The sequence below is a fragment of the Manacus vitellinus genome, unplaced genomic scaffold (assembly GCF_001715985.3).
Source record: "Manacus vitellinus isolate BGI_N305 unplaced genomic scaffold, ASM171598v3 scaffold_5_pilon, whole genome shotgun sequence".
Classification (NCBI taxonomy): Eukaryota; Metazoa; Chordata; class Aves; order Passeriformes; family Pipridae; genus Manacus; species Manacus vitellinus.
The window spans coordinates 32,722,215-32,736,542 of NW_021940682.1; the positions used below are offsets into that span (position 1 = coordinate 32,722,215).

The 14,328-nt window shown below is 37.8% G+C and overlaps 1 protein-coding gene across 1 annotated transcript; it reads right to left on the bottom strand.

Annotated features, from left to right (window-relative positions):
• Positions 1-358: 358 nt before the first annotated feature.
• Positions 359-13,527, bottom strand: DYRK2 (dual specificity tyrosine phosphorylation regulated kinase 2). The gene is made up of 2 exons (XM_018080538.2): positions 13,505-13,527; positions 359-6,079 (listed from the first exon to the last, which is right to left on the bottom strand). Exons 1-2 carry the CDS (start codon positions 13,505-13,507, stop codon positions 4,478-4,480), a joined length of 1,605 nt encoding a protein of 534 aa, XP_017936027.1. The 5' UTR covers positions 13,508-13,527; the 3' UTR covers positions 359-4,477.
• Between the last annotated feature and the right edge of the window lie 801 nt (positions 13,528-14,328).

Sequence of the window (14,328 nt, forward strand, 5' to 3'; positions counted from 1 at the left end):
AAAAATTAGAACACCCATGCCTGCAAAATTCCTGCCAAAGATGTTTGCTCTCGAGCACAGGGTAAATAAAAATACAAATTATATTACTAAGCCCTGAGAAGAACTATAGAAACCTCAGGGCAAAAGCAACCTTTGGGCAATATTCAAGGCTGTCAAGACACATAAAGCACCAGAAAAGTCACCCTCCAGCAATGGGTAATTACTATATACAGATACAAGTAAGCACGCTGGGGGGCAAAGGCACTGCTGCCACTGACTGCAGCGGGCTAGGAGAAGGCCTTTCCACATTTAAGAAACGTCAGCACTCCAAGGGCTCTCTTTATGACCAGAAAAAAAACGAAAGTCCAGTGGAGAGAAGTAAAGTAGGACATAAAATTTTATTCTGAAATGATCTCTGGCCACAACAGTAAAATGTAACAAATATTCACTAGAACAGTCTCAACTCCTGTCATCAGCTGTACAATACATACAGTATCATAAAACTGGCCACTAGGATTAAAACCCACTACAACATCTTTAATGTTAAGTGGCAACAGCAGCATCTCACAGAAAATTATACATAAATATATACACAGTCCACATTCAATCATTTTTCACATGTTTTCAGTACACACAGTTGCAGCATATTACAGTCACGTGTCTAAGTCGTTGCCCAATAAAAACCCAAGCTTAGACGTAGTTGTAGCAGTTGAACTAAGTAATTACAATTTGTAGCAGAGATGTACAAGCCCCTAGAAACAATAATTCACAAATGTTATTTTATTTAAATGCTACCATAGCATTATACTGGGCAATATTCTAATCTTTGCTGACTGGAAAAAGAGTTCTTTTTGTACTTATCCGAAATACTACTGATGAGAAAAAAATACTAACAAATGGAGAGCATTAAACAATGCACACCCTTTCCTAAAGATTCTAATATTGCCCGATGCTACTTATGTCTTAAGTGTTTTCAACGTTCCCATGAAGTCATTTATAACTCCAAACCACCCACCAAGTTAAAAGTGGCTTAAGTGCCTTGCACCCAAATTGTAAAAATCCCTGGCCACCTTTATAAGAGCCAGGCACATATAAAAGGAATGCACTTTGGTTCATACCAAATGCCCTGGGATTAAATCACACTATAAAACTAAAGAGTTTGAGGTAAATTTTTACAAATACAGTTGACTTCTGTCTAGTGTCACTATAACAAAAACTTATTTCAAAAAAATTAATTTGATGTTAAAATACAACCAATGAGGAAGGGCCATCTTTAACCCCTTAATGAGACATACTACAAGAACAGTTTCCTCTTCACCCTAGCAGTGTGATTGCCTTATTGTTTCTATTAAGGCCTGGATCATCTACAGGATGTTTTAAGACAGGTATAGCACTTAAAAATAGTTTTCATCCCTATTAACCAGTATTCCAAGGGTTAAAGAGGCCAAGACGCATGCCCTACAACACGGCATTTGTAACAAAAGGCACATTGTTAACACCAAGGGCACAATCCATCCTCTATCCTTAATCTACATATCTTGCATCACTCTCTTGTTCCAACACACTTAAGTGGTAATGAACCAGTGGTGCAAGAAACTGAGCCAAGTGAGACTGCAACCAAAGACAACACTGTGCTATTACTAAATCTGAAAATAGCTCAGACATCTCCAGACAATGGTAACATGTGAGACTAAGCACTGTTTCCAAGCCAACTTCTATCAGCCTAATTATCAGAGCCCTTAGAATAAAATCACATCAAAGCAAGAGGCAATGTCCTCCCCCCTCTGTTTTTAGGGGTATAAATAAGCTACAATAAAAAGCAGTTGCATCACATAAAAACCATGATGTAGCTGCTCCTTTAGCATAGAGGAAGTTCCACTGTATCTGAGTTAAAAAAATAGCTCTGCATACTATATTTTGGCCTTTAAGTTTCCGGTAGCATTTATGACCAACGTGGATCATAAATGCATTATTGGCATTAAGAACAGGTTACATGAAAATTTAGTGGTTGTAGCCCATTAATGATCCATGAATATTATATTTTTACCTTAAGTTGACATGAAAGGCGGGAACATGTATCAATATCTCCTTTAAAATATATTAAGGAAGGTGATTCTTCTTTCACTCAACATCAGCATCCCTATTTCCTAACTTTTGCAGGAAGAGTTAAGGTAGAAAGGAGTAGTAAAGCCAAGTAGGTGGTGGAGAAAGTAAAGATTCCCTGTTACTGTAGAAAAATACACAATATTGTATTCCCACAGTCAAGAGAGTCAGTTAATTTTACATGAGAATTAATATATCTCTTTTCCAGACTCAGAATTTACTGACCATAATTTACTGGGTATTCATATGCTAAAATCCACTTCTCTTAGCTGTATTATTATATTTCATTTTTAACATGATTTCATACATGTTTACATATTGCACTTACACACATTGTATAAAGTTGTGAACATTTAACACTAAATAATTTAATTTGACTAGAGGCAGGAAATTATCTTTCTATTTAAAAAAGTAAGAAAAATGGTTGATTGACGGTCTAATTTTTACAGTTATCAATCAACAAATACCATCCTCTACTCAGAAATTATTTTTGGAGCTTCTTTAGGTGTTGACTTTTTGGCAAGAAGGTCAGCGATATGTTTCCTGAGAATTCTGTCATTTTGTCCTAATATCCCTCCCCCAGTCTTACATTAAATTACAAATAAAACAAATCAACAAACAAACAAAAATTAAGCTGTAAGTGGTAAATGAATGAACATGAAGGAGAACTTAACCGGAAACTTTCTTGGCCTCTCAGGGGACCATGCTTTAAGTATTTTTCATAATTTGTACAAGTAACTCAGTAAAATATGTGCATATAGATGTTGTTTATAAGCAAAGTTACTGACGTTTAATGCAATCCATTCTAGTATGTCCTGTTTTAACATCCATAAACCCTTCTAGATTATGTTCTACTTTGTTTAAAATTCCCTTTTCATATGTTTTATACATCCAATGTAGTCCACAGCCATTGTACGTATTAAAATATTGATCTCAGATTTCAAACTGTTCCTGTTGAAAACATGCTACAACGTGTGAATACTTCTTTCCTAGGTCTAGGTACTATTCCTCAGTAAAGACCATTTTTCTTCCATGAATGCAGTTAAAAGAAAGAAAAACCAAGCATTAGTACACACACACACACGAACAAATCTACACATATCTCTCTAACTGTTCTTTCAAAGTTAATTTTCAGCTACAGATGCCAAAGATTAAATCAAATTCCAAGCATTTACCTTTCCTTTGATAATTGTCCCTTATTAGAAATTATCTAGGATGGTGTCTTTCAACTGAAAAGCTATCCACTGAGGATGTTTCCCACTAGTGTTAAGCTGTCTAAGGTAAAGTACTCCTCTACAGGAAGCAACGTTGTAACATTGTGTTTGTCCCTACATGTAGATTTGATCTGAAGTGTAAATGTACTAGAGAATTCACAGTCACACAAACACCGTCAGAAGAAGTAAAAGCAATCTTGCAATATATGTAGTATAACAGTCTGGAAGTTACAGTATAAAACTGACAGAACGAGTACTTCTGTCTATGTGATTCTGGGAGACCAAGCTGCACATTAGAAAAAAACAGAAGAGAAGAAAGAAAAAAAAATGAGAACCTCAGTGTGAATGCTCAATGTTATAGACCTGAAATGAAGTCCAGAACATTTTGCTTTACCAAATCATCTGTCACTTTCAAATTCAGAGGAACAGACACACTGCCATCTTCATGCTTTCCAAGACTGCCCATTCCTCTCACTGTACCACATGGCATGCAAATTAAGACAGTCATTTTAGCCCTGGCATTCTTATTTTTTGCAACATATTTAAATGTTTGTTTTAATCAAAGCTCATTACTTTTGAATAGAGAAAGCATTCCATAGGAGGTGATCATATCATTAGTGATCCCACTACTTTCTCTGGGTTACCACACAGAAAATGGCAATGTAACATGCTCCACTTCAAATGACAAGTTTACAAGTGCTTAACTGTATTCTTTGAGTGTTCTCCCTGGAGTCCAGCCAGTCATAGGTGTAAGTGTTCACAGAATCAAGACCAAACCCATAAAATCCAAAAAGTGGTCTTCCAAATTTACCCCAGGTGAAAACTAGTATGAGTCATGGAAGAGAAAGGTTAATACCTTTGATACCACGCTGCAATGCATGACAGTCATGTTGTAACCAGTGGCCTGCCACTGATGTTTATTACTGTGTCACACTAGTTACAGTAAGGCTAATCGTACTGTAGAAGACAAACATTTTAAAAAATAAGTATAAAAACTTAAAGCATTGTCCCCGTGTTTTTATAAAAACAAATCAACATTTCTTACATTTAAAATGAGTGCTGAAAGATACAAATGAATAGATTTATTGAGCAAATAAAAATGTATATCTGAGCTAATTTTTCATACAAATAAGGCTCAGCCACATTGTATTTCTCATATTAACAGCATTGGGTTTTCAAACTCAGCTAACGAGTTTTGGCAACACTGTTCTTTGCTGAATATTCCCATTGGCATCTGTCATCTGTGCCAAATTAGTCCTCAGTTTTGAAGCTGAGCTTGAAGTCGGAGGTAACTTGGAAATTGATGTTATAGCACCAGTGCTCTCTGTAATTCTCTTTGCTGAGGCCTTTTCCCCAGCTGGAGGTTTTGGCAACCGTCTCCTTAGCCAGGGATGTCGCAAAGCCTGGCTGGGTGTCATACGGATAGCAGGATCCCATTCTAAACACTGTTTTAAGAAGTCAAGGAAGAGGGGATCATCACATCCCTTTAATGCGTTACCCCATTCTCTGCTCTCTGGTGGGCCACGCAGTTTTCCCCTCCGAGAGCGTCCACCATTAAGTATTACAGAGCCATCAGACAAGGTTGTGATGCTGCAATAGCGGGGATAACCCTTAGAGCTCACAAAGTTTTTGGCTCGCTTGGATGCATCTAAGAGTTTTGGAGAAGGCATGCCCAATAGTTCAATCATACAAGCCAGCTGGTCTCCTTCATCTTCTCCAGGTAAAAGTGGATAACCAGTCAGAAGCTCTGCTAGGATACAGCCCAAGCTCCACATATCTATGGGCATCCCATAACGAGCACCAAGGATGACTTCGGGTGCACGATAAAACCGTGACTGAATGTAAGTGTAGACACGCTGATGGTCGTAACAACTTGAGCCAAAATCAATCACTTTAATACCACTTCTACCTTGTTGCTTCAACAGAATGTTCTCAGGTTTAAGGTCACAGTGAATGATTCTGTTTTTGTGCAAAGCATCCAAGCACTGTAAAATTGAGTGGGCAAACTTGCGAACCAAAGGCAGGCTAAAGCCCTGAAACTTGTTTTTCTTTATTAATTCATAAAGGTTCATGCTCAGCAACTCAAATGTCATGCAGATATGGCTGCGGAATGTGAAGTTTTCCAACATGTGAATAACATTCATGTTGTTATCCTTATCTTGTTTCCGGAGATGTTCCAGGATCTTAATTTCTTCTGCAGCTTGGCGGTGGAAACGTTTTTCATTTCTCACCATTTTTAGTGCCACATGCTGATGCATCTTGTGATCGTAGGCCTTCACCACCTGCCCAAAGCTTCCTTTCCCTATAACTTTCAGGACTTCATACCTGTATGCAATATGATCATGGGGTACTTGTATGTAAGACCCTTGGTCATCATCATAGCCGCAGTTGTTTGAACCACCAATCACACCTTGCCGTTTCTTTGCATTTGGACCCAAGAAGTATATTTCAGGGTAGCTAAAAATCTCATGATGCTCAAAAGCTGTTAATTTTTGCATGTATTGCTTCATGGCCTGCTCTGGTGTGATAACAGAGGCTTTCACCTTGCCGGTTCCATCTGTAGATTTTAAAGAGCTGGAGCTTCCTTGTCGTCTGTGAGTACTCTCTGACTGTCTGTCCTGAACCACTGGCAATCCAGATTTGCCTAGTGTTGTAAGTCCATTTGGCTGTGTTGTCAGAACCGTCCTCTTGTTACTATTATCTTCAAAGAGCTGCTGAACCTGGATTTGTCCATGGCTACCAACATGGAGGTGCTCATTCATTGTGTGCTTACTGCCTCCAACCTAGAATCAAAAATAAATACATACCCAGTTAACAAGAAAGACAGGAACTCTATGCTTCAACATTCATTCTGCAACTCACCATTCTGCCTAAATAACCTCAAAATGAAGTATTTTCTTAGAAGTCAGTTGTTTGCAGACAATCTAAGAAATACAGCACATACACTGTGATACTGCTGGATGCTATTAAATTTCCCGATCCTTGTTTCTCAAATACTATTTTCATGACTCTCCAAAATGTTTCCAACAAGGCAATCACAAATGCGCTACTGTTATAAGCTAACAATTTCTCCAAGGAATTTTCAAGGCAGCAGTCCTACAACATCAAGATGCATGCCTGAGGGACATCAGACTTCGTAGAAAACAGTATCAGTTTTACCCTGGAGATCAATATACAATGCCTGCTAGAACTTACATGGCTAAGGCTCTCCCAGTCACCTGTTTTCAGAAATCAAGATTTTAACTTGTCCCTAAATTTGCTATATATCAAAAGTTCCAGATATATTTTTAAGCAATAAGGAATGTGCTGTGACATGCACAAAGAGAAAAAGAACATTTCTGAAGTTCAAGAAATGTCATTTACTGCTTGCAATTGAGACAGTCACAATTCAACAAAACATTCCTATCAATGAAGAATAAGCACAGCTTTTAGCACTTTCCCACACCAGTCTTACAATAACTCTTAACTAAGATGAGATTTGAGGCCTGATGCACACTTGAGTAGAAAGGAAATCTTTGCCTTAAGGAACATACAAGTAACTTTATTTTAAAGGAATGGAAAAAAAACAATAGTTGATTTTAGAAATTACATTTGTTCTTGACAGTGTTCACAAGAGACTAAATACCTGCACTGAGCATTTTCCAGCAAACAACTACTACACTAAACCTGTTATTTTTAAGGAGAAACAAGAAATTTACAAGCATATAGGTGCTACTAAAATAGCTGTCCTTAGAATTCCTCATTTGCTCTAAAGTAGAGGAAAATTAATTTGTCTTATGTCTGGTCTTATACAAATGTGGGAAGAATTCCCCTGCTGTCTCTCAAGCTGATTCACCGGTCTTAATATTTATGCCAAATTACTAGTGAAAAGTTCACTGATATGTCAGACAGATATCAAGCCAGGACTGAGAGCACTTTTCATCCAAACCTTATTTTTAGTAGGCATCTAAGGATAACACATTCCCCGTTCACTTAAGATTGCTGAAATGAAATCAGAAAATGACAGCTGTGTGCTGTAATATAAGGCAATGAAATCTGTGCTGCAACAGCAGAAGTGTTTCCTAATGAGAAAACGTAGCCACGCAACGCAGACTCGAGCATACTTTGTGCTTCTGTTAAGGCATCAGTTTGATATGGCAGAAGTCTGTTTTTGCAAATTCAGTAACTTGTTCCCAAAGACTTGCCAGCTGGACACAGGCTTCACCTTTGACAATATTTTGAAATCTGCGGCTCTGAAACACATAATAGAAGAGCACGTGTTCTCAGAGATTGCTTCTGTCTTGTTCACTGCTCTTCTGATTCCATTTTGACTCACGTTGAATAACTGGTTCATTTTAGTTCACCACTGCAGTTTGACTGTGTATGTTTGTTTGCAGAGAAATTTAGGCTCACACTATTGAATTTAATCAATCTCACAGAAAGCATTACCACACAATCATAATTCAGAGCAAAGATGTTTGTAACATTTAAGCAGGGTGAAGACATACAGGAAATCAACAAGAATTCCTTTCCTAGTTTGATGTCTCAAAAGCACCAGAAATTAAATCATCAGGAAGACTTAATCAGCTTATCAAGCCTACAGGCAATTCCTTCAGGTCAAGTTTGAGGTGCACTGTAGTAGCAGTTTCCTGAAGGTTGCCCTGATCCTCTATATGAACAGCAGTTACTGCAAAGAAAAAAAAATCAGCCGCAAGAGCTGCTAAATCACCCATCTCAGAAACAGATCTAGTTTAGTAAGATGTCAGAGGTTCAGCACATGCAGCATTGCAGAACTGTGTAAGAAAGGCACAATGAAGCAGCAGAGTAACCATACAAGGACTCAAGCTAGGAAATTCCAGGTACAAATACGTCTTCTGCAGCACTAGTTGAACAACAAAGCAGAACATATCTGCACAAACTGGGAGTAGACAACACTAATGTAGACAATGAGTAGAAAGAGTATAGCAGAGAAAACCATCTTTAAGCATTTCTTAATCCAAATACTCATTGCCACAGTTCACACCTTGAATCAATTTTTTTTTCTCTCCAGTCACCTGTTTTCAGAGTTAACTATCTTCTACCCTTCCTAAGCACTGTTTATGTCAATATATGCATTGAGAACTTCTTCAAGGCTTGGGAAAAGCCCAAATATTTATTCCCTCTCAAAAGGGACTAAAGAGTTCTTTTTTCTAAAAGTGTGTTTGCAAACACATTCTAAAGTGTAAACCACGTAGCTCTGCTTCCTGCACCTTCAGGCAATCTCATGGTTTCTTTTGTTGCTGACAAGTTGGCTCTTCTTCTTTAAGCAGCAGAATGAAATCACCAGCATTATCCCAACTTCAATCCAAATCCAAAGTGACTGGTTTTGCCAGTTTCAGTCAGTTGCTACTTGGGAATGCAAATGCAGATGCAGACAGTAGCACTGGTTTTCTTCGTGGAAGAAAAGACACCACATTAGCACAGACTCTATTCCAAAAGCTGTGGGGAAGAAGAGAGCTCTTCTTTCAAAAAGCCCGACAGGAATTTCAGAGCTATGAGACATATCACAACTACAAAGTCAATATGAAAAATGGACTTATCTCAGAGTACTGCCTGCACAAGAATCACCACATTTTCTATTTCCAAGCTGGATGAGGGTTGGACTTGCACCACCCCTTTGCTCTGCCTATCTACTCCTGGCTACTGAGTGTCTGAGATTGCTGTCAAGTTCAGGCTTGCACTACTTACAAGGTCCATAGGCTTCACCAGTGACACTGTAAGTTCCTGAACTACAACTAATGGGCTTGAGAAGCTACAAAGGATTATAGTCTTCTTAGTCCAGCACCAAACTGTTCTCAATACAAAGAAGCTTTTCAACTAAAACCATAAGGCTGAGAGGTCTACAACACGTTTCCATTTTGCTTCTGCAGAACCAACAGCCTACACAGTTGACCACCTGTGAGCACTTACAAAGCTTACTTATTATATGCTGTATTGCCTGTGCTCAAACCCATCCACACCTTCTAAGATTTACACATTTTTGTAGCACACATCTTCAAAAACTGATGTACACACTTGTCTATAAAACATATTGAAATAACAGGTAAGTTTGAACTCAAAGAACTCATCTTCCTGAATCTTCTGGTAACATCAATTACATAACAGCAAGTGTTACAATGGAATGTTTTTTTCTCTCTCAATAGTTTTTCATAATTTCAACATTGATGTTACGATTTTACTTTAACTTTGGTTTGTTCAGTTTATGGAAGTTGATGACTATGCCGAAAACATTCACTTACTCTTTGAAATAGATACATCAAGCAAAGCAAAACAAAACAAAGCAAAAATACGCCCTAAACTATAATCAATAAATCAATCAATAAATAAATAAACCCCAAAACTTTTATTTGGGGGGTAGGAGTACTTGGGGTTTGGTTTTTTTGCTTTGTCTGCACAAATGGGTTTAGAGACAGAACAGTAACTTACTATACTTAGACTACGGACCTGTAACAACACAGAAGTAGCATAAAGATGAGTCCACTTTGCTAACAAGAAGGCAAATCCATTGACAATTCCTTTGCAGTAACACTCAGCCAATGCATTGGTCTGTTTCAAGACCTTCTACAAGACTATACCTATAGGACTGAACACCACTGGAGCATATACCTCTTCTCAATTTTAAAAGTATCAAGATATTATGTAATTGTATCACATTCCAGCTTTGTAACAATCACTTGCTGTGATTATTAGCACCCTATAAAACCATCCAAGGTAGGACCATGATTCAGCTATATATTATCTTTTTATTTTGAGCAAAACCACAGAAAAAAAGATTTTGCTGTCAATCAGAATCTAAAATAAAATAAATCTTAATAATAAAGCAATCATGATGGCCTGTTGAAATACTGCACAGGAATAAGATGTTACTATCTGCTATTATTTCGCATAGATGAGGACAAGGGAGAAAGAGTGTTCTAAAGTAGTAACTTAATTAAAGAATAATTGTTACACTCTATACCCCTCTCTTTACAGCATTTCTGGGTGTGCCAATTTCAGCCCTACTGTGTCTAACACACTAAAGGCATATGGAATCAGGTGTAGCATGCTTCACTGCCTATTTTGTTGATTACAGCCTGAAATGTACAAAAGGCCTTCTTTTTCCTTGATAAACTAAATCAGCAGCATTCCTCTGCTCAGAGGAAATACTTGCTAATTAGTACCATAATAATGCTGGATTATCATAATGGTTGTATTAGGAGTATGAATCTTATACACCAAAAAAGATTAAGCCCCTGTTGAGCTTGTGGCTCAACAAGAGCTGTAGAAAAAACACACCATTGGGATTTTTTGTTGTTGTTGTATCTGGTCAATATAAACTCATTTTTTTGAAAAGTAAACTTTAGACAGCACATATGTTCACAGACAGAACTATGGCTGAAGAATGATACCAACTCTTAATTTTTTTTCATCCTGTTAGGACTCCAAGGGTACAGTGAGTTTGAACATTTCTGGGACACCCTGCACTTATTACACATGATGAAACCCAAAAGGACAGACAACGCAAATAAGCTGAAGTATACAAATATGAGAGATGTGCCTAGATGTACTGCAGTCCCCGCAAGCACAGTTACCAATTGTTGGAGCCCAAATTTCAGAGACTCCTTGCCCACCCCTCCTCACCCTTAAAAGATAGCTTCATTTTCCCTCTAGATTCAAGTTTTATATAGAAGGAGAAATATCCAAAGAAAACTAGATATAGTGAAATCCAGGTCATGACTGCATAGTTATTTCACTTAACGTGACAGCATTTCTGTTGCAATTTAATACATGAAAACACCACAACAGGAAGGTATTTTTTTGGGTTTTACCTCCTTTAAAGCAGATGCCCACAATAAAAATTTGCAGCATGTGACATACCAGATCCTCATATTAACAGCGTTCAGGAATCTGTTCCATTATAATGTAAATTAATTTTTAAAAATTAAATTTAAAAACATTAAGATTAATACTGAATGATTGATGCAAAAGTACATGAAAGAGCATTCAACTGTGGTGGCAAAAGAAAATAGGCTTGCCATACAGAAATCTTAGAAAAGGCTTGAAGAGGGAGGGAACTGAATCATGCACTGTAAATGCGTTGTTGCTACAGTACTAGAGAAGAGGATAAAAACATTAATACTGCTTTACTGCAAAAGAAACAGTTAGAGTGCAGAATGCAGGGATACATGCCAAGTAAGAAAGAACAGAGATGGAGGTAGGTAGAAGACAGAGACAAGTCTTGAAGAGGGACTCACAGACGGGTGGGGATTTACACAAACAGAGCAGCAGGCAAGCAATATAATCTCTACTGCTACATGTCAAGTGGATGTTAGAACACCACAGTGAAACAGGAGAGAATGAACAGGAAAAGGTTCCAATCATCAAGGCAAGAACTTAAGCCCTCAAAAGAGAAAGCAATGACTTTGGAGAGGAAAATGAAGAGAATGACATGTTGGAAATAAATTCTTGATTTCGACCATAAGGCAAAAAAGATAGTCAAGGATGGAAGTAGACACAAATAAGCCTAGGATGAAGCCAGACTTAAAAAAAAATAAGCAAAACCTTTCCCTGGTACAACACACAACTGCCTGCTTAGCAACAAAGGGTGCTGTGCTCGGAGAGACTGCAACCAAAACCTCTGTCCGGTTTTATGAAGCCTGTGTAAAACAGCATATTCCCCCCCTTCCACTCATGCTACTATAATCTACCAAACAATGACATTTCACTTGAAACTAGGAGACCACAGTTTCACTAGAGGCTAGATGACACAACTCTCTACTGCAAGGAACATGATAGGTAGTAGATTTCTTCTCTGTATGAATTAAAAGAAAAACTTTTCAGCTTAAACAAAGCTCAATCTCAGTTTCTCTTCACAACTAGTATACACACAGTGCACACACTTATACCCAAACATCAACAAGTTCACCCATTTAAGCACGCTGTACCTTCTGGAAGTTTGAACACAAATACTCAATTTTTAGCTATTAGAGAAGTCACATAGATACAATGGAGATGAAAAGACAATAAGCAAATGAACACAAAGAAGGAAAATCATTTAAGAAAACTGAAATGTTTCATTTCAGCTAGGTCTGAATGAAGTGGTGGGATGTAAAGCCAATGGTTTCAATCTGTCAGTGTCAGCTGAGGTCAGTAGGACTGAGTTTACAGTAAGATCACATAACAGATACTGCCCTTTTTTTTTAGGGCAAAATCCAGCATTCCGATGTCATATCTGATCCTTACCGCAAAAAGTTATGTTAGCCAACCACAAAATAATCACCAATGAAATTCAGAAAGGCAGTCTGAGGTGTTTCCATAATAGCACCCAAGGCTAAATAAATACTGTAGAGTAGGCCCTGTATCACAAAGGCAAGGCAGAGTTTGGAACAGTCAGAATCTAGAGGGACATGAAGCACAGTCATATAATGCTTGATCATCCCTGTGTGCTTCCATAATTATTTAATCTCTATTTACACACATACATACATATGCTATATATAAACATATCCATCCATACAAAATAATGTACTTATAAAAATACTTGAGACAGAAATATAACACTTGAACACTCCCTGAATGCTTTCATAAGGACTTCATTTTTACATATGTATCTATTTATGCACAGACACCATATAATACACATACACAAAAATCTATGTATAAAAATATCAAAATTCTATACTTCCAAAATTAGTAAGTAGTCACAGATAAATAGCTAAACCACCACACTTTCACAAATTCTAAATTAAGTCTGGGCTCTGCTACATGTGGGCCCCTGATATTTGTGGGCCCTACTGTAAATGCACTTCCATGACTGGGGTCCAGGCTGTTTGTACTATATTCCCTCTTCTATAATTTTATTAAAAAAACCCTAAGCTGTTGCCCCAACTCTAAAATCAAGCAGCACTTAACTGGCATACAAATATGAAAAAACTGGCCTTTCATAGTAATGAACAATTCAGACATACACCCTAGCTACATAAATATACAATGATGTTGATTTCAAGCATGCAGCTCCACCTTGAATTTGCAGAATACTCATCATTCCTTTTGAGAATATCCAACATATACTGATTTTTTGAATTAAGCCAATTCTTTCTATAAGTGGACTTGAATAAGATGCTTTTACCCCAGAAGCTACATGGAAAGTCACTGAAACACTAATATCTAAATGCATAGTTTTACCTTCCACTAGCCCATAGTCACACTACCATTTAAAGTTCTGCCATATGTTTACAAAGATAGTATGTGAGCTTCCACGAAGAACTCATTTATTCCATGAAAAGTATGCCATCAATGCCTTTCAGGGTCAGTATGAAATGTTTCACAGTCTAAAAGGAAATGTATGCAATAAAAATTTCAGATATTTAGTGTTAACATGACAGCATAGAGACCCCTCTCTCTACTCTGTCATGACTTCAGGACAGAGATATCTTCTCTTATCCATATATAGTGTCATACTTAGGAAGTTTCATTCCTAGTAGATTAACTAGAAGTGGGAGACAATGTGAGATATCACAGAACCAGAAAATAACATCCTTTTCATGCCATCAGCGGTTATTTCTTTATAGGTAAACTACTGCAGCAATAAAGGTAGATTCATCCAATCATTGTCCCTGAGCACAGCGATAGCTATTTCTAGGGAAGAGACTGATCGGCCTGAGCTAATCAGACATATAAAGGAGAAAGTAGTCTTCATTTTTCACCACAGTTCATGCAACCCTTTAATCACAGTGACTAACCTCATTGCCAAAACAATGTCATCTCAAAAAATACATTTACCAGAATAGCTCGTCTATGAGAGTGTGAAAGATCGAATTTGTCACTGAAAATGAGACATAAAATCAGACTGAAAGGGGAGCTGGGGCAAGAGAAAGCAGCGTGTGCAATGACAGGGTCCCAGCCTCACAGCAAACATGCACATTTCATCCGAGCCTGCAGAAATTCAACGCGCTTTGCTTCAGCACCATGAGCCTCTGGGTGCCCGTGAGCACTCGGTCCCTCCACGGGGCACACGCGGCGAGCGGCGACGGCG